The sequence below is a fragment of the Nerophis ophidion genome, linkage group LG08, assembly GCF_033978795.1.
Source record: "Nerophis ophidion isolate RoL-2023_Sa linkage group LG08, RoL_Noph_v1.0, whole genome shotgun sequence".
Classification (NCBI taxonomy): domain Eukaryota; kingdom Metazoa; phylum Chordata; class Actinopteri; order Syngnathiformes; family Syngnathidae; genus Nerophis; species Nerophis ophidion.
The window spans coordinates 55396676-55420446 of NC_084618.1; the positions used below are offsets into that span (position 1 = coordinate 55396676).

General features: G+C 37.1%; 2 protein-coding genes across 6 annotated transcripts in view; one reads left to right on the forward strand and one right to left on the reverse strand.

Annotated features, from left to right (window-relative positions):
* The first annotated feature begins 139 nt into the window (after positions 1 to 139).
* zdhhc16b (zinc finger DHHC-type palmitoyltransferase 16b) lies at positions 140 to 22041 on the forward strand. 2 transcript variants are annotated; one of them, XM_061909008.1, is made up of 10 exons: positions 140 to 297; positions 5977 to 6277; positions 11287 to 11481; positions 11637 to 11725; positions 14826 to 14854; positions 14946 to 15079; positions 16982 to 17067; positions 17146 to 17269; positions 17331 to 17401; positions 20101 to 22041. In XM_061909008.1, exons 2-10 carry the CDS (start codon positions 6008 to 6010, stop codon positions 20201 to 20203), a joined length of 1101 nt encoding a protein of 366 aa, XP_061764992.1. In that variant the 5' UTR covers positions 140 to 297; positions 5977 to 6007; the 3' UTR covers positions 20204 to 22041. The 2 variants fall into 2 exon arrangements, with proteins under 2 accessions (XP_061764992.1, XP_061764993.1); XM_061909009.1 differs by having other exon boundaries at positions 144 to 297; positions 5973 to 6277.
* mms19 (MMS19 homolog, cytosolic iron-sulfur assembly component) overlaps positions 21995 to 23771 on the reverse strand; it is a 38101-nt gene continuing 36324 nt past the window's right edge. For all 4 annotated transcript variants that reach the window (XM_061909006.1, XM_061909005.1, XM_061909004.1 and 1 more), the window contains exon 31: positions 21995 to 23542. In XM_061909006.1, coding sequence (XP_061764990.1) covers positions 23512 to 23542 — 31 coding nt within the window. In that variant the 3' untranslated portion in view covers positions 21995 to 23511. The remainder of the gene's footprint in view (positions 23543 to 23771) is intronic.

The following is a 23771-nucleotide window of genomic DNA, read 5'->3' on the forward strand; positions in this document are numbered from 1 at the left end:
AAAAAAATGTGTCACTTCGGTGCATTTTTTGTGTTTCTTGTAATTAAAAAAAAAATCACAACCAAGACATGTATATTTATTTCAAATCCAGATTCAACACAAAACAAAAAGGTACGCGATTGTTAAAACGACTAGCTCAATACCAAACTGAAATTGAGTGTAGCGTCTGCTCAGCACACGATCTTTGCAGCACTAGCGGTCTTTCTTACTGCTGTAAGAAATTGGAGCTCCCCAGGGATTCTATGGAACATGACGTGACTCTGCTGCTGTCACTTTGTCCACTTTTCACTTGACAAGGTACTTTTAAGTCAACATTTACGTGTGTCTGCAGCGGACCAGCGTGTGCATTAACCCGCGGTGTAGACGCTTTGTATGGCGGCCGCTAGCATTTAGCTAACATATTCTTCATACAGGAATGGATCAGCTATATTGATCACATTGGTGCAATACAGTCGTTGTACATAACGTTTTGATTTAAATTACTTTGCTTAAAATTAGATACATGTATTAAATTATAACAATGGATAGACGAATATTGTGTTCCAAATCGTGTTTCTCCACACACTATCACTTAGTATGCACAGTACAGTGTACTTAGTATTCACAATACAGTGTACTTAGTATGTACAGTACAGTGTACTTAGTATGCACAGTAGAGTGTACTTAGTATGCACAGTATAGTGTACTTAGTATGCATAGTACAGTGTACTTAGTATGCACAGTACAGTGTACTTAGTATGTACAGTACTGTGCACTTAGTATGTACAGTACAGTGTACTTAGTATGCACAGTACAGTGTACTTAGTATGCACAGTACAGTGTACTTAGTATGCACAGTACAGTGTACTTAGTATGCACAGCACAGTGTACTTAGTATACACAGTACAGTGTACTTAGTATGCATGGTGCAGTGTACTTGACATGCACAGTACAGTGTACTTAGTATGTACAGTACAGTGTACATACTATGTACACTTGCTTCCTAAGGGTGCAAATTTTGACAGTGTTTTGCTCTTGCTTTGCTTAACGGCTTTTTAATGGCTTCAAATTAATCAAGACAATTTAGTTTATTCTTTAAATAATTTAGAATAGTTCAGTTAAATAGATTTAGTTTTTTCTGTCAAAAGAATAATAATAACTACATTAGGCCATTCCTTAATGAATTGTTTTTGAATGCTCCCAATGCTGACGTTGAACTGAAATCCTGGAATTTATTTTTTTTAGAATTGTTGAATTAGAGCACACAATTCCCAAAAAGGCTGAATATTTTGAAGTCGGAACCGTTTGAATCAGATGAAAAATGTTGTAATTGTGGAACTTTGAAGAATGTCCCATTGATTTCAATGGGAATTTACCAAAAAATTTGCAATTTCGAGAAAAGCAGGAATTTTTGGGAAAATGGTAAAAAAAAACAAAAAAACTTGAATGGTCTGGATGGATGGTGTTTGAATTTTTCTAATCGGTCGAGAAATGTTGAATAGTAACAGTTTTAATTAAGAAATGGTATTAAGTGATTTCCTGGAATTTCAGGAAAACCAGGAATTTTTCCAGTTCGAAAAACATTTTTTTTGTCCTGATTAAGAGGAATGTTTGGATGGTGGAAGGGTTGAAGTGGGTTGAAAAATGTGGAATGAGTAGTCGTTGGAAAAAAAGCGTCAAAAAAAGGGGAATTCCTGGAATTTTTTTTAACTTGGAAAAATAATAGTTTGACTGTCCAGGATGAGTGGAATATGGTGAAAGTGGAATGGTTTTAATCGGTTGGAAATGGTGGAAGTTTGAAAAATGGCCTATTCATTTTTAATGGAAAAAATGTCCCAGAAAACCTGGAATTCTGGGAATTTTTGGAATTTGTCAAGGGAAAGCCCGCGATTCCCAAATAGGCTGAACAGTTTGAAATGGGAACGGTTTGAATCAGGTGACAAATGTGGAATGTAGAGCGTGCCAAAATCTGGAGAAGAAGAAGAAGTTTAATAAATAGATGAATTTTAGTGTAGAAAACCATATGTGTGAATGCCGCTTGGAGCATTCACACAATAATACTTTCTAAGTTGCTGCCTTTTAAGAATATGACAAACTAATATTTCCAATAGTCAATGATGATGTATTTAACTAGCAGACAACACCTCATCCCTTCCCAAAATAAATGCACAGTCATATTCCAAGAAAAAATTTTGTAAATTGATTACAAAAAGTGTATACATTGTAACATTTTTGCATCAGCAAATTATTAGTAGGGTTTATTACATTAAGTATCTTGAAATATATGTATTTTACTTTAGGATACATTTGAGTACTTTGAAGGTAGAAAAGCGCTATACAAGTACAACCCATTTATATTTGGTTATCCATAAACAATATGTTGTCCTTATTTTTATCATTTTTATTTTAGCAAATTCTTGAAGCATATGTTCTTATGTTTCTCAAACGTTTTTCACCAATTACTACCTCAGAAAACACTGGCTCTCCAAGTACCACCATAATGACCAACATTAAAATAATGTAGCTTAGTAGGCCTAAATATTCATTAAAAATAAGGCAGAGGTTCTATATTTCAAGTATATTTATTATTTTTGGCCAGTGTAACATTACACAGTGTTTGAACAGTAATGTTTGAATATTTAATTTACCATGAATTGGTTAATGTGGACCCAGACTTAAACAAGTTGAAAAACTTATTCAGGTGTTACCACTTTGTGGTCAATTGTACGGAATATGTACTGAACTGTGCAATCTACTAATAAAAGTTTCAATCAATCATACAAAGTGACATACCATTAGATGGAGCATGCGTATCACAGTTTGATCACACTTTAATATTTGTGTAGCTTACACCGAATTCCGCGCTAAGCCGTCTGGGTAATGTAGTATACAACCATTTAATACTCTAGTTTAAATGCATTTATATATGTATTTAACTTTTATCTACCCAGGATATGACAATTAAGAACTTATTTTAATTTGCAATACTGACCTCCATGACTGCAGCATTTACATGACAGAGGTTGATGTGTGATGAGAATTTCATTTATTTTATTCATCAACACAAAGTACCACTATAGATCGCTCTCAATAGTTCACAAATGCTCTTAACATGCTTAATGTGCATGTGTTGCAACATAAATACGATGTACAAACACTTTTCAAGCATAAAGAAACGTGGAGAATGTCTGCAACTTGTGGACGACAGAGCAGACAACAAACAATAGTGAAACCTTTTGTTTTTGTTTTTTTTCTATTTTTATATTGAACGATTACTATTATTAGTTATATTTAATTCAAACAATACAGTACTTAGAAAATTAACTCTGTGTATGTAATTTTACTGCTGTGCAGTGCCTTCTTTTAAAGGGGAACTGTACTGTTTTTGGAATTTTCCCTGTTATTCACAATTCCTCTGTAAGACAATCACACATGTTTTTCTGTCTAACTAGTAAATAACCGCAAGCAAATGTCAGCTAACAATGGAGCCAATGAGTGTCGCTCTCCTCCGCCTATAAAGCGCTCTGAAAAACATCCAAAACCCTCCATCAAAATGTTATGTACACACTGTTAGTAAATATGAAATGTAGCAACTGGCATATTCAAATGCAACACTTTTGTTTTTGCTCTCATTTTTCATAAGTTGAACCCAAAGGTCTAAAACTTTTACTATATATATATAAAAGACCTATTCCTCTCAAATATTGTTCACAAATCTGTCTAAATCTGTTAGTGAGCATTCCTTCTTTGCCAAGATAATCCATCCCACCTCACAAGTGTGGCATATTAAGATGTTGATTAAACAGCGTGATTATTGCAAAAGTGTGCCTTAGGCTGCCCACAATAAAAGGCCACTCTGAAATGTGCAGTTTTGCTTTATTGGGGGATGTTTGGGGGGGGGGTGTCAGATGAATGGCACAACAATGGCCCTCAGGATCTCGTCGTGGTATCACTGTGCATTCAAAATGCCATTAATAAAAAGCACTTGCATTTGTTGACCAAAATATACGTTTGCTTTTCCCTTCATCAACAACAGTATTTATTACTCATGGCAGACTTCATAAGAGACGACAACGATTACTTTGCGACAAATGATGATCCAGAAATGTATATATTTGAACCTGAATATTAACAGGATTAGCTACAAGTTTTAAAAGCTGTGTGGTGAACAGATCCAGTTTTAGTAAAACACTAAACATCAAGTATTGCTTAGTGTTAAACAAGAAATACAAACTACGAACACAATAATAAAACAATCACTTGCTGTACAATGTCTGCTCTCAGTGGGATACCGAATAAGGGGATGTTCATATCTTCCTGTTTAGATAAATAATTACTGTGTATTACATGACACCTTCTATGTTAGCTACTTCTCTTTGCTTATAATGTCTATTTTCTTCTGGATCTACTCTCTATTTTATGCTGTAGCTGTTACATATACTGTAATATTGTACATGGTAATTGTTATATATTGTATATATGATATAAACATATATTATATCAGTATATATGATATACTGTACATATATTATGTAAATATTACATATATGTTATATTTTATATTGTTGCTATGGTACATTTTTAGTCTATTTTATACCTGCATTGTACTTTCCATCCTTTGTAACTGAGTTACTGTGTGGAACAATTTCCCTTGTGGATCATTAAAGATTGTCTAAGTCTAAGTCTAATTATAAAAAGAAAAAAACATGTTTTAAAGGGGCCGCAAGCGACCATTTGTTTGTTCGTTTCTCCCATCTATGGGTTAAATTGAATGTCAAAGTTGACCAACGTCTCCATTTATGGCCACAGCTCTCTATGATACAAGTGAGAGGCATTATTTATAATGTAAAATTAACTTTTACCAACTCAGAGGTGATGCAGCAGCTCAATATCTCATTAGCTGCATAAGCTAGTTAGTTCTCGGTGATCACTGCGCTGCTAAAAGTAATTCCTCTGGGTTAGCGCTAATAATAACGATATCACTAATAATTGGTTTATATACATGTCAAGACAAAAAGTAAATTTCCCCTCTAAGTCTGTACGGTATAGAACAAGTAAAACATCAATACAGTGTTTGTTTTCCAATTGTTGTTAAAAGTCTGTGCTTTTTGAGGTTAAGGTTACAAGGAACACTTGAAACATTGATATCAAATTCCTAAACAAGCTGATTCAATGCTATTGAAAAAAACAAGCCTAAAAATGTGACTTTAAAAAAAAGCATCTGCAAATTCAGGTATTTTAGGCTTCAACAATGACCAAAAAGCCTGCGAAATTTTGGGGGGACTGATTATTCCAAACATCTTATTGAAACATTTTTACATAGTACAGTATGATTAATGATCAAGCAGAACTGAGTGGGGTGTATTTAGATAACCATCCAGGAGATGGCTTCACTATTTTGCATAGTCAGAACACTTAAACTGCAGCCAATAACTTGATTGGTCAGTTTTGTGTAAATTGCCTCAATTATGTTTTGTCACTAGTGATTACATTTTTCTTATCTAGTTTCTTGGTGAAAATAAGCATTTGAACTTGTGTACAAATGACAATAATGACACTTGTAAGGATTCATTAAATAATAAATGTCAAACTAGCAGGGTACAACCTGAGTACTTTCACTTGTCTCAGATAATTAGTGGCGTTCCTTAGAAGAACACACACGTCTTGTCAATGTAATCAATACCCACTCTTCTTATAATTCATTCCCTTTCAAGTCCCTCCTATTGGGTTACCATTTGGTATTTGTATACAAGGTTTGGCCTTTCTAAATTATTAAATTTTCTTATTTGACTGACAGGTGGGAGGTAGCTAGTTTGCTGTCCTAGTTTTAGAAGAAGCCTGCTGTGTCAGTCCTCGCTGTGCGTGGATGTCTGAAGACTCCACAATGGAAACTCTTCTTGTCGCCGGGTTTCGCTACAACGAGCTGCTTTTTTACGCCTTCTGTGTTTCTAACTGTTGGTGTGTGTGTCTGTGTGTTTGTGTGTTTGTGCAAGGCAGAGTGTGTAGGCGAGGAAGAGGTGGTGGTGGTATGCGTGTGGGCAGCAGCTGGAGGTGGCAGCTCTCCCGGGCCATGAGACTAGCGCTGCGTTGGTGCCGATTGTGCCCTCTGAAGAGAGCCGTTGGAGGCGTCAGAAGCCCACCAAGGCCCGGCGGTGGGGTTCTGGAGCTGTGGAGATACAGCAAGCTGCTGCTCAAATCGCTGTACTTCAACAGCCTCAGCAACTCAGACACTTTACTTGACTGTGTGTTCGAGCCCATCTACTGGATCGTGGACAATGTGACGCGCTGGTTTGGAGTGGTGAGTACTGTATTTACAGTGCCACACTTTCAAACATTTTTAACTGTCACACAAGTGTGAAAATAAGACATTGCTTTTATTGTTGGTATAGATATTCTGAGCAGTGTGGACCTGTGTAATGTTTTTTTTTATATCCTCACAGATTCAATTTCTAGTTCTGTAGTCAGAATGTAATGTTTCCTTCTTGTCATCGCCCTTCTAAAATGTGGTTCCATCAAAAAAAGTCTAAAGATAGATAAATGATAAATGGGTTGTACTTGTATAGCGCTTTTCTACCTTCAAGGTACTCAAAGCGCTTTGACACTACTTCCACATTAACCCATTCACACACACATTCACACACTGATGGAGGGAGCTGCCATGCAAGGCGCTAACCAACACCCATCAGGAGCAAGGGTGAAGTGTCTTGCTCAGGACACAACGGACGTGACGAGGTTGGTACTAGGTGGGGATTGAACCAAGGACCCTCGGGGTGCGCACGGCCACTCTTCCAATGCGCCACGCCGTCCTTTGGTATTAATTCTGGAGGGAGTTGAGTATTTATTGATGACTAAGCTAAAATCTTGGTCTTTCTTGGATCATTTTTTTCATCAATATATTTTCCAAATAGGGATATTCAAATAATTGTTCTGGTGGCCACATTCTCCCTTCACCATTTGTCCGAAATGGCCGCGGATCGGCACACGTGCGCAAGCGAACTCTGTCCGTTTTAATTGTAGTCAATTTGTCAGTTTCCACCGCCAGCGTGGCGTCACATCAACTGCCATTGCCGTTCCGCTTTCCAGCAGTAAATATACGCAGAGCTTCTGTTCAATTGAACTAAAATCCGCTACTGTTGGAATAAAGTATCCGGTTTACTTTTAAAATAAAATACTGCGTCTTGAAGGCAGATCGGATTTTACAATTTTTGAAAGGTAAAATATGTTCTTTTGGCGACAGACATGAAGTCAACTTGTCAAAGGTTTTCAGACTTAAATTCATCTTGTTGACACAAATTGATGAGGACACGCTGATTCTGCAGGTACAAAATTAAAGAATAATGTGCGGGTATATCCCGGTCAGCTAAATGTAAATATAAGGGCATGTATCAAATATCAGCTGTAACGGAGACCGGGAAAGCAGAGTACTGGGTATGTAATACGCTCGCCAGGGATGAAGTGCTGTTGTACTGTTGCTGGCTGCAAAAAATAAAGTGCTTTATCAAGGCAGGAACAGGTTTATTAGCTTCTGCTTCTCTGGAAGGACAGAATTAACGTTTTTATTACTAATTCCCTTACCACGTGATTATGTGATCTCGTAGAAGTCTGCGCAATTTCGCTGCACGACGGAGCCAAAACAGAATGCAGTGACGCCTGTTCACAGCCATTTTGGATTCAGTTGAAATCCGGGGTTATTTTGAAGGGGGATGCGGCAATCATTCCGCCACTGATCAGTATCGAACGTTTTTCTTAAAAAATTATTATGATCGCCATTGCCGATTAATGCATTTCAATGCCAATCACAAACGATGATTTCCTCAGGCCCCAACCATACATCCATCCATATTCTTCTACTTATCCGAGGTCGGGTTGCAGGGGCAGCGGCCTAAGCAGAGAAGCCCAGACTTTCCTCTCCTTTCCTCGTCCACCTATATATATATATTTATATATATATATATATATATATATATATATATATATATATATATATATATAGGTATTTCTGTCTGTCATTCCATCGTACATTTTTTTTCCTTTTACGGAAGGTTTTTTGTAGAGAATAAAGTATGAAAAAAAACACTTAATTGAACGGTTTAAAAGAGGAGAAAACACGAAAAAAAAAAAGAAAATTTAATGTTGAAACATAGTTTATCTTCAATTTCGACTCTTTAAAATTGAACCGAAAAAAATTAACCGAAAACTAGCTAATTCGAATCTTTTTGAAAAAATCAAAGAATTTATGGAACATCATCAGTAATTTCTTTTGATTAAGATTAATTTTAGAATTTTGATGACATGTTTTAAATAGGTTAAAATCCAATCGGCACTTTGTTATAATATATAACAAATTGGACAAAGCTATATTTCTAACAAAGACAAATCATTATTGTAGATTTTCCAGAACAAAAATGTTAAAAGAAATTCAAAAAAACTTAGAAATAAGATTTAAATTTAATTCTACGGATTATTTAGATTTGCCAGAATACATTTTTTGAATTTTAATCATAATAAATTTGAAGAAATATTTCACAAATATTCTTCGTCGAAAAAACAGAACCTAAAATGAAGAATTAAATTAAAATGTATTTATTATTCTTTACAATAAAAAAAAAAATTACTCGAACATTGATTTAAATTGTCAGGAAAGAAGAGGAAGGAATTTAAAAGGCAAAAGGTTGTATTTTTTCTCTAAAATTGTCTTTAGGAAAGTTATAGGAAGCAAAGTAAAAAAAATAAATGAATTTATTTACACAAGTGAAGACCAAGTCTTTAAAATATTTTCTTGGATTTTCACATTTTATTTGAGTTTTGTCTCTCTTAGAATTAAAAATGTCGTGCAACGCGAGACCAGCTTGCTAGTAAATAAATACAATTCAAAAAATAGAGGCAGCTCACTGGTAAGTGCTGCTATTTGACCTATTTTTAGAACAGGCCATATGTATATATATATATATATATATATATATGTATATATATATATATATATATATATATATATGTATGTATATATATATATAGATAGATAGATATATATATACATATATATATATATATATACACACATATATATTAGGGGTGTGGGAAAAAATCGATTCGAATACGAATCGCGATTCTCACGTTGTGCGATTCAGAATAGTTTTTCTTTTTTTTTTTAATCAATTTGTTTTTTTTTGTTTGTTTTTTTTGTCAATCCAACAAACCAATACACAGCAATACAATAACAATGCAATCCAATTCCAAAACCAAACCTGACCCAGCAACACTCAGAACTGCAATAAACAGAGCAATTGAGAGGAGACACAAACACAACATAGAACAAACCAAAAGTAGTGAAACAAAACTGAATATTATCAACAACAGTATCAATATTAGTTATAATTTCAGCATCGCTTCGAAGCCGTCCGGAAGTCGTTTTCCATGGCTTCCCCGAACTCCTCCCATGTCCGAGTTTTTGCCTCCGCGACCGCTGAAGCTGCACACCGCTTGGCCTGTCGGTACCCGTCCACTGCCTTCGGAGTCCTTTGAGCCAAAAGGACCCGATAGGACTCCTTCTTCAGCTTGACGGCATCCCTCACCGCTGGTGTCCACCAAGGGGTTTTAGGATTGCCGCCCTGACAGGCACCAACTACCTTGCGGCCACAGCTCCGATCTGCCGCCTCGACAATAGAGGTGCGGAACATGGTCCACTCGGACTCAATGTCCAGCACCTCCCTCGTGACATGTTCAAAGTTCTTCCGGAGGTGGGAATTGAAACTTTGTCTGACAGGAGACTCTGCCAGATGTTCCCAGCAGACCCTCACAATGCGTTTGGGCCTGCCAGGTCTGTCCGGCATCCTCCCCCACCATCGCAGCCAACTCCCCACCAGGTGGTGATCGGTAGAAAGCTCCGCCCCTCTCTTCACCCGAGTGTCCAAAACAAAAGGCCGCAAATCCGATGACACAACTATAAAGTCGATCATGGAACTCCGGCCTAGGGTGTCCTGGTGCCAAGTGCACATATGGACACCCTTATGTTTGAACATGGTGTTTGTTATGGGAACACTCGAGGGAGTACTGGAAAGTGCTCCCCCGGGTGATTCACTTGTCCTACTGGGAGACTTCAACGCTCACGTTGGCAACGACAGTGAAACCTGGAGAGGCGTGATTGGGAAGAATGGCCGCCCGGATCTGAACCCGAGTGGTGTTTTGTTATTGGACCAAAAATGCTTTGCTCTGATTAGGGGGTACTTGAATTAAAAAAATGTTCACAGAAAAATGGTTGAGAACCACTGTCCTAGAGTAACTAGATCGATATTCTTGTTAAAATATTGTGCTGATATTGTAACTGTGAATAGCACTCACAATAAATGCATTAAAAAGTTTACAGTTAATACATGTGATCGGTATTGGTATTGACTGATCAGCAGCTGAATAGCCCAAATGATGAAAAAGAGAGGACCTAAAATGAAACCACTAGTATAACTAAAGAAGTAAATAAATGACTACTGTCTGCATCTGAAGTAAACAAGCTTTGGCAACACCTTAGTTCCATAAATAACATTATAACTTATAAAAAGGAAAGAAGTTAAAGGGATGGTTTGAGGGACGCCTCAGTAACAAGTTTGGACCGCAGTGTTCTATGTTTGGTAGCAAGGTTAAAATGTTAGTGCAATGATATGCCAAATACTATATTTCCATGTACTAAATTAGTCTGATTTCTCAAATGGGGTTATGATTCAGTTTCAGAGAAGCATCCTACAACCCGTGGAAACACCTCAATCTGGTCATGTTAGGCTCTTGAGAAACAGAACTAACACCTGGACTATGCGATTGGAAACCAGATTTCTCGAGTGGTTATTTCTCGAGTGCTATTGAACTGCTGGAGTGGACCCTTCATGTTGCGCATGCGCCAGTCTCAACGCACGTAATATAACCCAGAAGCAGATACTACTCAATAAAAACATATTCAACAATTGCAATGAAGAGGAGACTGTATACAGTATCTGCTTTATTTGAATTCCCGAACAAAATATCAATGATGAAAAAGGTACTGTATATTACAAGGCAAAGAAGAAAGCGTACACAAACTTCTTTACGTTGCATTTTTGCAAATGCAAAGAGCCAAAATTTTGAGAAATCAGACTCATTTAGTGCATGGAAATGTATTTACAGTGGTCCAAGTTCCTCCATACAACAGGAGCACTCTCGTGTTTTTAGAAATGTTCTGCAAACTTCTTTTAAACTGAACTCAGGGGTGTCATTCCCCATGCCCTGGGCAGCGAGTTGAATATCTCTGCTTTTAAAGGTTTTACTTACTTTTGTCTCTCTAAGGTGTTTGTCTCTCTGGTCATCCTGCTGACGACCTCGGTTGTGGTCATCGTCTATCTGTTTGTCCTACCCACAATCCTCAGCACCTATGTCATGCCTTGGGTCATCTGGCACCTCTGCTGTGGCCACTGGCTTCTCATCATGGTGGTCTTCCATTACTACAAAGCCACCAGAACCTCTCCAGGACACCCTCCCAAGGTACTCTAATGGTGCTCCTAATTCACAAGAATGTTTTGCAAGATTAATTAGTATAAAATTAATGTCAAATACATGCAAACACAAATCCACCCTCACTTGCTGCAATTTGCTAACGTCCTACCACCTCTTCTCTTGTTTTTGTTGACCTATTTTAGGACAATTTCCATATTCCCTCTGTGTCTCTTTGTAAGAAATGTATCATTCCAAAACCGGCCAGGACGCACCACTGCAGTATCTGCAACACGTAAGTTTCATAATCATTGCAACATGTCCGGTGGGTGATGCATCCTCAGGGCCTTTACCTCAAGTTATAAGTTTAATTGTTATGTGTTGGAGCTCTTAAATCATAATCTACGTCTCCCATTGAACAGAATTTAAATCATTTGAAATGGTGTTTAACACCCCAAAACGGCACAATTTTATCATGTAACATGCCTTTTAATAAGAAAAACGAACTGCTCTGTTACAAATATTGTATAAAAACAACACAACAGAATGTACGGCTAACAACTACAGTAGTTTTATGAAGTTATGTAATAATGTACATTTACCTTGGTGAGTGGACTTCCAAGGTATCTCTTTCGAGCTATTTCTCCGTCGAACACTATCAGCAGTTCTTCCATATTTTCATGGATAAATGTCCACAATTTTTATATTATTTTATAACATTCTTGAATAGCGTTAAGACTCATTCTGCTTTAGTATGGTGCAGAATAGCAGTGATACAGTCAAATTGTTTCACCTAGTTGGGGACACAGATGAAACGGTCATGTTTTTGATTATTTATGTATTTAAAGGCCTACTGAAACCCACTACTACTGACCACGCAGTCTGATAGTTTATATATCAATGATGAAATCTTAACATTGCAACACATGCCAATACGGCTGGTTTAGTTTACTAAATTGCAATTTTAAATTTTCCATGGAGTTTCTTGTTGAAAACGTCGCGGAATGTTGACGCGTGCGCGTGACGTCATGGACCGTAGAGGACATATTAGCATAGCACCATTTGCGGCTAAAAGTCATCTCTTTTCATCGTGCAATTAAACAGTATTCTGGACATCTGTGTTGCTTAATCTTTTGCAATTTGTTCAATTAATAATGGAGAAGTCAAAGTAGAAAGATGGAGTTGGGAAGCTTTAACCTTTAGCCACACAAACACACGGTGATTCCTTGTTTAAAATTCCCGGAGGTGAAGCTTTACTATGGATCAGAGCGGTCAAGCGAACATGGTTCCCGACCATTTGTCAACCAGCAGGTTTCGGTGAGAAAATTGTGGTAAAAAGTCGCTTCTTACTGGAGATCAGCTGAGCTTGCACCATCCATGCAGCTGCCGTCGATTTCAGTCAATCAATCAATGTTAATTTATATAGCCCTAAATCACAAATGTCTCAAAGTACTGTACAAACCACTACGACTACAACATCCTCGGAAGAACCCACATAAGGGCAAGGAAAACTCACACCCAGTGGGCAAGGAGAATTCACACCCAGTGGGACGCCAGTGACAATGATGACTATGAGAAAACGTGGGCAATCTTTCATCCTCGCTCAAATTAATGGGGGAATTGTCATTTTCTCAGTCCGAAATAGCCCTCACCCTTCTGACGTCATCGTCTGCGACTTCCGGTAAAGGCAAGGCTTTTTTATCAGCACCAAAAGTTGCGAACTTTATCGTGGATGTTCTCTACTAAATCCTTTCAGCAAAAATATGGCAATATCGCAAAATGATTAAGTATGACACATATAATGGACCTGCTATCCCCGTTTAAATAAGAAAATCTCATTTCATTAGGCCTTTAATTAAATGAATATCATCCACTTTCTTCCTTCTCATGGTTGGAAAAACAAAGTTATGTCAGTCTCTAGTTAAAAGCTAATGCTAGCGAGTAAAGCCAGATGTTTTGGTCGGATCTTTGGGGTTCACTGTGACATTTGCTATGCCAACTCATGGCGGGGATGCTTGGAACTTAAAGCATAAGACCGTTCTTATCTCAAAACACTCTTCAATTCAGGTACCACTGTAGAGTACGAACCTAATTAGTTTTTGAACAGGGTTCGTAAATAGAAAAGTTTGTATACTGAAGAAAATGTCTCCATAACAAACAATGTAAACATGAGTAATGGGTTCCAACTTCGAGAAAAGTCCATATTTTAGTGAAGGTTTGTACACTTTGAACACAATATAAAGTGCTATACACTATTGTATATCAAACAAACATAACAAGGGGGTAATAGATTAACGGTCTCTTTATCAACAAGCCAAAACAACAACAAAGACAAGCTCAACTGTCCTATATGCAGCTGTTCTGCCAACACACGTGCACACAGAAGTTCCTTTGGTGCCCTCAAATATGATCTGAAATCACAAAAATCCTTCACATTCACACTTTAACAGCCATATTGTTACAGTGGTGAAGATTTTAAAAAGTAAAATCCACTTGTACCTGGGGATAGGTTGATTCCATCCATCCATTTCCTACCGCTTGTCCCTTTCGGGGTCGCTGGAGCCTATCTCAGCTGCATTCGGGCGGAAGGCGGGGTAGACCCTGGACAAGTCGCCACCTCGGCGACACTAAATTGTTCGCAGTGTGTGAATGTGAGTGTGAATTGTGTCTGTATATCTGTGTTGGCCCTGTAATGAGGTGGGGACTTGTCCAGGGTGTACTCTTCTTTCCGTCCGAATGCAGCTGCGATAGGATTCTGCGACCCCGGACGTGACAAGCGGTAGAAAATGGAATAATGTATGGAAAATCCACTTGACTTGAGCGAGTATATTTGCTGAAAGAGACGCTGATAGGCAGGTGATCCTTTATTGGTTTATCTTGCTCTAGTCTTCTCCGCCACAATGACATAAGTTTGCTTAGGCATATTTTTGCTGAAAAGTTTGGGCTCATCACCATTAAAAACTTGCTGTGGTCAAAGCCTGTTTCGTGGCTTTTTCCATATTACTTGCGAGCGCCATTGATGTACTCCTCGCAAAAAAATCTTTGTTTTTTAACTATACAGCGATTCTCTCCTTTTGGGAACTCATGTTGAGTTAGCAAAATGAACAAAACTTGTCAAAAGATGAAAAAAAACACTGACAAGGCACACACGCTAAAGCACTGAGAAGTGAGCGCAGCAATTGACATGGACGGCTGCGCCTTCCCTGAAAGGCTACACCAAAATGGCTGCGGGAGGGTCACAAAATGAATAATTAAAGGGTTTGTTCACAAAGACACGGTTCGCATTCTGAGACATATTTGGCTTAATCTAATGGTTTGAAAATCAAAGTTCGAAAAAGGGGGGTTTTGTAATTAGAGGTTGTCTATTGATGTCAGCAATGCCTTTTACATTACAGGTGCGTTCTGAAGATGGACCATCACTGCCGTATCCTTGTAAGAAGCAGCACATGCAGCATTTCTACTTGTTTTATTTCCACAGCTACCTCCCTTTTGTTGAACTGAACATGTGCCTCCAGCTTGGCTTAACAACTGCGTGGGCCATTACAACCATCGCTACTTCTTCTCCTTCTGTGTCTACATGACCCTGGGCTGCATCTACTGCAGCATCAGCAGCAAAGACATGTTTCTGGAGGCGTACAGTGCTGTCGAGGTAAGGCGCACGCTGGCCTTCTTTTAAGGGAGGACCTTTGATTGGCACAAAAGACAAAGTAAAGGAGAGATCGACCATTTTAGTGCCATTGCGGGTTATTAGTAGTTAAGGAGGCTGGTATTTAGAGACAATATTCTTAAACATGAACAGTGTATGTCAGTAAACCACTGGACAAAACTTTAAAGGGAAACTGCACTTTATTGGGAATTTTGCCCGTCTTTTACAATAATTTTGAAAGACATGACAAAAGAGGTATATTTTTCATGCATTTTAAATATTAAACAAAGTTTGCTTACAATGGAGCCGCTGGGAATTGCGTGTTTCCTGCTCAGTGGCTTAGTGGTTAGAGTGTCCACCCTGATATTGGTAGGTCGTGAGTTCAAATCCCGGCCAAGTCATACCAAAAGACTATAAAAATAGGAGCCATTACCACCCTGCTTGGCACTCAGCATCAAGGGTTGGAATTGGAGGTTAAATCACCAAAAATGATTCCCGAGCGCAGCCACCGCTGCTGCTCACTGCTCCCCTCACCTCCCATGTAGTGATCAAGGGTGATGGGTCGAATGCAGAGAATAATTTCGCCACACCTAGTGTGTGTGTGACAATTATGGGTACTTTAACTTTAACTTTTTAATTCCGCCTACAAAGCCCTTACAAAAATCCGAACCCCTCCATTAAGGTTTTGTATACATGGAATAGTATATATGTAATGTGGTAAGGGCTCATTTATAACATTTAGTATTGACGTATTTTGATCATTTTAAGCACACACAACATGTTAATTTAAAAAGAGCATCACGTTTGCTCTCTTTTTCCCCCCATCCTCACTGATTTCTGCTCACTGCAGACTTTGAGAGCCAACGAACATAATAAAACATCACTTACTGTACGAGGTATGCTGTCATCAGGATGCCGACTGCTAGGACAGTGGTCCCAAACCTTTTTGTAGCTGCAGACCGGTCAACGCTTGAAAATTTGCCCCCACGGACTGTATCCCTGCAGACTGTATTGATCTATTTTGATATATAATGTATATATTGTGTTTTTTTTATAATGATTTAATAATTTAAAAAATAATATATATATATTTTTTTTTTCAATTGGTGGCTGGGGACCACTGTGCTAGGATTTTCATATATTCCCATGTAGATGAAGAATGACTCGTAATCCTCACCAAGAAACAGGGTGCGGGGGACAAAGTGTCTGTGCGTGTTGTTCTTGCTAGTTTTGGGTCTTAACTGTGAAAGTGTACCAAATTGTCGGAATACCTACTCAGACTGATTTTGTCCAGGTGACATCGCGTATTTTATTATCTACATTAAACTTACAGGAAGAGAGGAAGCAGCAAACCACTCGGTGATGTAAACATAGGGACACCCGAAAGTGATCATGACGCCGCAAAAATAGTTTGTCTGCTTTAGTACTTATAATAACAATATCACTAATACTTGGTTAATATTCAAGTCACCAAATGTAAAAGGGTGTATCGTTGGCGCTTTTTGGATGGTTATCAGATTTTATGGGCATAAAAGAGAGGCACCCTTTGGCTCCACTGTAAGCAAACTTTGATTTACAAGTTAAAATGTTTTTGTTTTTTATCATGTCTTTAATAATGATAGTGAACGATAGGCAGAATTCCCCAAAAAGTGCAGCTCCCCTTTAAAAGTTTTTTCGTTGCAGGTCAGAGGGTCAACATTTGCTTTTCAAAGTATGGGAACTCTGCGGAAGAAAAAAAGGCAACTTTTCTCAACCATCTACTTTATTGTCGGCACCGATATTCTGTTGATCTCTAGTGTTTTTTGATGCTGTTCTTTTATTTTAGGTATAATTTGGTCCTCAACATTATCAACAATGACCACTGTATTAATGCCACATTAGTGAAGCGTCTTTTTCGTTGTTTAGAGTTACTATCAGACGGCCCCCCCGCCTTTCACGTCCACAGAGACGACTGCTCACAAGAGCGTCATCTTTCTCTGGGTGCTGACCAGGTGAGCAGCACCTCCTGGCCCATACTTGATATCCGTCTCGCGAATCACACCGTCTGACTTTGCGTACTTCTCATGCAGCTCTGTGGCGGTGGCACTGGGAGGGCTGACCCTGTGGCAAGCCGCGCTCATCACCCGAGGGGAGACCAGCGTGGAGCGCCACATCAACCGCAAGGAGACCAAAAGACTGAAGGAGCTGGGCAAGGTAGAGAAACTGATGCATCAAGTCCGAACTGGACCATGGAACATTCATGTTTGGCTTTCAGGTGTTCAGAAATCCTTACCATCATGGGAAGATGGAGAACTGGAAGATTCTGTTTGGTGTGGAGAAAACCAGGTGGGTTGAATCTACCTTTTTGTCAATTTCATTAACTGTAAGACATTTGTTGCATGTTGTGGGCTCATTCCAAGCTTGTACAGTCCCCCAACTCCAATTATTCCCCCATTATTACCGTATTTTTCGGAGTATAAGTCGCACCTGCCGAAAATGCATAATAAAGAAGGAAAAAACATATATAAGTCGCATTGGAGTATAAGTCGCATTTTTTGGGGAAATATATTTGATAAAACCCAACACCAAGAATAGACATTTGAAAGGCAATTTAAAATAAAATAAGAATAGTAAAAAACAGGCTGAATAAGTGTACGTTATATGACACATAAATAACCAACTGAGAAGGTGCCTGGTATGTTAACGTAACATATTATGGTAAGAGTCATTCAAATAACTATAACATATAGAACATGCTATACGTTTACCAAACAATCTGTCACTCCTTATTGCTAAATCCCATGAAATATTATACAGTGGGGCAAAAATATATTTAGTCAGCCAGCGATTGTGCAAGTTTTCCCACTTAAAATGATGACAGAGGTCTGTAATTTACATCGTAGGTACACTTCAACTGTGAGAGACAGAATGTGAAAAAAAAATCTAGGAATTCACATTGTAGGAATTTTAAAGAATTTATTTGTAAATTAAGGTGTAAAATAAGTATTTGTTCACTTCAAACAAGGAAGATCTCTGGCTCTCACAGTTGAAGTGTAAAAATGATGAAAATTGCAGACCTCTGTCATCATTTTAAGTAGAAGAACTTGCAGAATCGGTGGCTGACTAAATACTTTTTTGCCCCACTGTAAGTGTAGTCTCTTACGCGAAAGAGCTAAATAATATTATTATATTTTACGGTAATGTGTTAATAAATTCACACATAAGTCGCTCCTGAGTATAAGTCGTACCTATGGCCTAACTATGAAAAAAACTGCAACTTATAGTCTGAAAAATACGGTATAAAATTGTCACTTGCCGCATCACGCTTGAAATATTGCTATTTAATATATAGCAGATTTTTAAATTGTTTCATGCATCTTCTGCAGCATTTCTGCCCTAAAGAATAAAAGCAAATAATTAGGTACATAAACTCAATATTAATATTGCAGTATTATAGGCCACTAGAGACCAACCAATCAGTGTGCTGTTCAGTATCGTGACCACTGATTGGCTCAGCCTCAGGCAGCATTACTATATTGGATTAAAAGAGTATAAAGGTGACAAAAGGGTGATATTTAATGTTGAGAGGGCTCTCATGAAGTTGAAAAAATTATTTAGAATGTAGTAATTAGGTTATGAGTATCACGGTGGCCAGTGGTTGCTCACAATAAGGTCCTGGGTTCGAACCCCAGGCTCGGAGTCTGTCTGTGTGGAGTTTGCATGTTCTCCCCGTGACTGTGTGGGTTCCCTCTAGGTGCCCCGGCTTTCTCCCACCTCCAAAGACATTCACCTGGGGATAGTTTGATTGGCAACAATAAATGGTCCCTAGTGTGTGAATGTTGTCTGTCTGTGTTGGCACTGATGAGGTGGCGACTTGTCCAGGGGGGTACCCCGCCATTTGGCCGAATGCAGCTGGGATAGGCTCCAGCCATCCCCACGATCCCGAAAGGGACGGGTGGTAGAAAATGGATGAATGGATAAATACTGTAGGTAATGCTCCTAGCTCTGAAAATATTTCATTTATAATAATTGGAGGAAATTCATTTATCGCTGTCATTTTTGGAACCAATTAACAGCGCTAAACAAGGGACTACTGTACTATACATATATTGTAATAAAACGTGCACACATCACACAAAAGATGCACAATACTTAAATAGGTACACCAAATGAAGTACATACCTATTCATACCCCAAAAAATTTTGTTAATTTGATATATTTCTTAATTTTGTAAAAGGCTAAAAAAAAAAGTTTTTACAGTATATATTAACTATAGAGACGGGGATACATGTTTGTGTTATTGTTTAATTACATTGTGCCTTTTTTTCCCCTCCCCCCCATACTTACAATATGGGGACATCTATCAATGCTGCCTTTGCAAAGAGTATACCGTACTTATCCGTTTCTGTAAAAATTTCACACATTTACAAAAACTTTAATAAAAATCTCTATATTTCTTGCTGTTTCTTTTTCAGACAAAATGTGGTATCAATACAAAAATGCAGCCTTTACAAAGAGAATATGTGTATGACGGCCCTTTTTCATGACTCAATGTATTGAACTAAATTAATGGATTAATAATAAATGATAGAATTATTTTCAGCTCGACAATTAATTAACCACCGTTATCTTAAAATTAGCATAACTCCGCAGCTTTATGAAACTTTTTTTAAGTTCTACTCTTTGTCATGCTGCATCTCTCAAGTTTGACTGACAGGAAGAAAAGCTGCGACTCCATTAAGAAGTTGCTTAAATCCTAGACCCTGAACACAGTTTTTTCCCACCCTAAGGTATTTTATACCGTCTTATATTCGGGTCAGCATGCAAATTCTTTGCTGTTTGCTGCAAAGGTGTGCAACTCTAATATTTTGCCTAAAACGATAAGCAACACGTAAAAAAAGCAGGATTTTTGATGCAGATCTGAATAGGACTTTATTAGAGGGAGCAAATATATTTACACTACGAATATTATAAAAGTACTTTGACTTCTATGAAGTAATATCATACTTTTCCAGAAGAAATCTTATCGTGTTTTGTTTTTCAGCCACTGGTTTACACGCGTTCTCATACCCTCGAGCCATCTTCCCAAAGGTGACGGCATCATGTGGGACTGCACCTTCACCAGAAGAGACCCTCTGGCCATCTGATCCTCTTTACACATTACCACACCAATCTTCTCACTGTCATATTAATATATAATTTTTAAGGTGTTGCTGGTCAGCATTTTTATCCCTCTCCACATCCAAAAGTTAAGCTCTTGTTCTCTTTGTGTTGTACGTTTAAGTTTGCATTATAAAAGGTTCTAGAGCAGGGGTCACCAACGCGGTGCCCACGGGCACCAGGTAGCCTGTGAAGGACCAGAGGAGTAGCCCGCTGGCCTGTTCTAAAAATAGCTCAAATAGCAGCACTTACCAGTGAGCTGCCTCTATTCTTAAATTGTATTTATTTACTAGCAAGCTGGTCTTGCTTTGCTCGACATTTTTAATTCTAAGAGAGACAAAACTCAAATAGAATTTGAAAATCCAAGAAAATATTTTAAAGACTTGGTCTTCACTTGTTTAAATAAATTCATTCATTTTTTTTTACTTTGCTTCTTATAACTTTAAGAAAAACAATTTTAGAGAAAAAATACAACCTTAAAAATGATTTTAGGATTTTTAAACACATATACCTTTTTACCTTTTAAATTCCTTCCTCTTCTTTCTTGACAATTTAAATCAATGTTCAAGTATATATATTTTTTTTATTGTAAAGAATAATAAATACATTTTAATTAAATTCTTCATTTTAGCTTGTTTTTTCGATGAAGAATATTTATAAAATATTCCTTCAAACTTATGATTAAAATTCAAAAAAAATATTCTGGCAAATATAGAAAATCTGTAGAATCAAATGTAAATCTTATTCAAAGTCTTTTGAATTTCTTTTAACATTTTTGTTCTGGAAAATCTAGAAGAAATAATGATTTGTCTTTGTTAGAAATATAGCTTGGTCCAATTTGTTGTATATTCTAACAAGGTGCAGATTGGATTTTAACCTATTTAAAACATGTCATCAAAATTTTAAAATGAATCTTAAATCAGGAAAAATTACTAATGATGTTCCATAAATTATTTTTTTAATTTTTTCAAAAAGATTCGAATTAGCTAGTTTTTCTCTTCATTTTTTTCGGTTGAATTTAAAATTTTAAAGAGTCGAAATTGAAGATAAACTATGTTTCAAAATTTAATTTTCATTTTTTTCGTGTTTTCTCCTTTTTTAAATCGTTCAATTAAGTATTTTTTTCATCATTTATTCTCTACAAAAAACCTTTCGTAAAAGGAAAAAAAATGTATGACAGAATGACTGACAGAAATACCCATTTTATATATATATATACATAGATTTATTTATTAAAGGTAAATTGAGCAAATTGGCTATTTCTGGCAATTTATTTAAGTGTGTATAAAACTGGTAGCCCTTCACATTAATCAGCACCGAAGAAGTAGCTCTTAGTTTCAAAAAGGTTGGTGACCCCTGTTCTAGAGTGTGTTCCATTATCACAACCATGCCCTGGAAAACTTCTTAGTGTCCTTTTGTACGACCTTTGTGCCTAATAGGTGACTCCAATGGCTGTGCTCATCAAATATGGCTTATTATTTAATATCCATTTTAATAACTTTTTTTTTTTTATTAGGAAATGTCTTCAACAACAGCCCATCAACACTCCTGAGAACATTTGCACAAGTGTTAATTTGTAGTGAACGACTGGATGCTGTAAGTCATATCGTAGTTAGATTTGTGTTTTTTTGCTTATGGTGGTGATAAGCCCTGGTGCCAAATACAAGGAAGGGTAAACAAGTGTCAATGCCACTGTAAATTAAATTCTTGCAAGAAGCAGATGCCATAGAAACCTGTAACTGTGAGTGATGTCATGCCCAACAATATATGAACAGTGCTCTGTTAAATCACTGTCATTTTTAATAAAAACAAATCTTTGATATGACTTTTTTGTGCATTTTTTCTCAATTAAAAATGTTTTACATATGATTACAAACTCAAGTTTCAAATGTCACACACTGTTCCCAAGATCACCGTAAACCTTCTGCTGAATGTGCGCGTGATGTTGCAAAGCTTTAATAAAGTGTGTATTATTGTTAAATTAATTAATTGCTGTGCTTAGGGGTGTCCAAAGTGCAGCCCGCTGCTCATTTTTTAACAGCCAGAGGCACATTCTAAAAATCTTATTACAAAAAAACCCATTAAAAAGTGGAAAAAAAATAGCATACAGGTGAAATGTGACAAAAAAAAGTTGAGTAACACAAAGCTACCATCAAGTAGGCAGTTGTTTTTCTTTAAAACTGTCAGCGCTCCAAAATAATGAATCAAAATAAATGTTGTTAAAATTTACTGACCTATTTAAGGCTTCAATTACTCCACATCAAACATTTCATTTTGAAATATTTTGAGTGTTTGCCATAAAATACACCTAAGGTTTCTATGACAAAAACGGCCTAAAATAAAACATTAAAAAAATAAAAACTTATTATCGACAGAGATTTACGGGTTGAAAGTGAAAACAAATAATGTATGACTTATTTTTAACACACTAGGTCCCTAAGAATCTTAGTGTTTATTTTTTTAAACTATCATTGTTAAAAAATGTATCAAATCAATGTTATGAATTCCATCCATCCATTCATTCATTTTCAACCACTTGTGCCTCTCTGGGTTGTTGGAGCCTATCCTATTTGACCTTTTTCAAGCTCTAATAACTTTGCATCAAATATTCCACTTTGTAATTTTTGGGGGGAGAAAATATTGCATATTTTGTGTTTTTGTCATAAAAACAAGATTTTCTTTACCAAAAAGGGCATAAAACTTAAACACAATACAACTTTATATCAACAGATAGATCTAAAGTGGATCTTGAGATTGAAGCGTAAAATAATAATAAAAAATATATATGACTTACTTTTACATTTTTCTGACTGACACCCTGCTATAACTTGAGGGGAGCCCAAAATGTTTAAAAAATATATATATATTGTATTGGTTTTGAAAATTAAAACCTCAAAAAGGCACCCGCATGTTTTAATTTTTCAATGTGCGGGCCTCAGTGAAAAAAGTCTGGACACCCGTGGTATAGACTATTAGACTAAATTAACTTCAAAGTTAGATCTTGAAATACTTTAAGGCTCTGGTAATTTGACACAAACGCTTTGTGGTGTGGTAATAATTAATATACACTTACATTCTTCAGAGGACAACTGCATGTAACAAAAACAAGACTTCAATGGACGCTCTAACGGATTGTCCAGCCTTGATTGTGCGTTTATGAAGACATAAGCGGTCCAGACATTTTCAATAAAGCAAAATAAGGTTGGGACGTGAAGCGAGGAACTGCAAATACTTCAAGGGGTTCCTTCCGGTCTCTTTACTCTTAGAAAGAAGGATTTTTGGAAGGCAAAAAAAATCATCTTCCTCCAGGACTTCCAAGTAGAAACCTGTAAGGAAGACAAATTGTTGAGAAGAGAACAGAACTGTAATTAGTAGCTCCCTAAAGTAAAACAGTTATATTCAAAGGAAGGTTAACTGAGGAATTTTGGAAACAATTTACAACTTACACTCTTTACAAGGTGTTTTTCTATAAACTAAAGGACAAAAAAGATGACTGATAACTAGATTTAACGGCAATGTGGAATTTGGGTGTGCATGTTCTGATAATTCAAAGGA

Bases quoted from the DNA above. Each gene is read 5' to 3' on its own strand.
- zdhhc16b (XM_061909008.1), top strand. From the start codon at position 6,008: ATGCGTGTGGGCAGCAGCTGGAGGTGGCAGCTCTCCCGGGCCATGAGA. The intron at 6,278-11,286 runs GTGAGTACTGTA...TGTCTCTCTAAG, and splicing joins TGACGCGCTGGTTTGGAGTG to GTGTTTGTCTCTCTGGTCAT. The intron at 17,402-20,100 runs GTGGGTTGAATC...TTTGTTTTTCAG, and splicing joins TTTGGTGTGGAGAAAACCAG to CCACTGGTTTACACGCGTTC.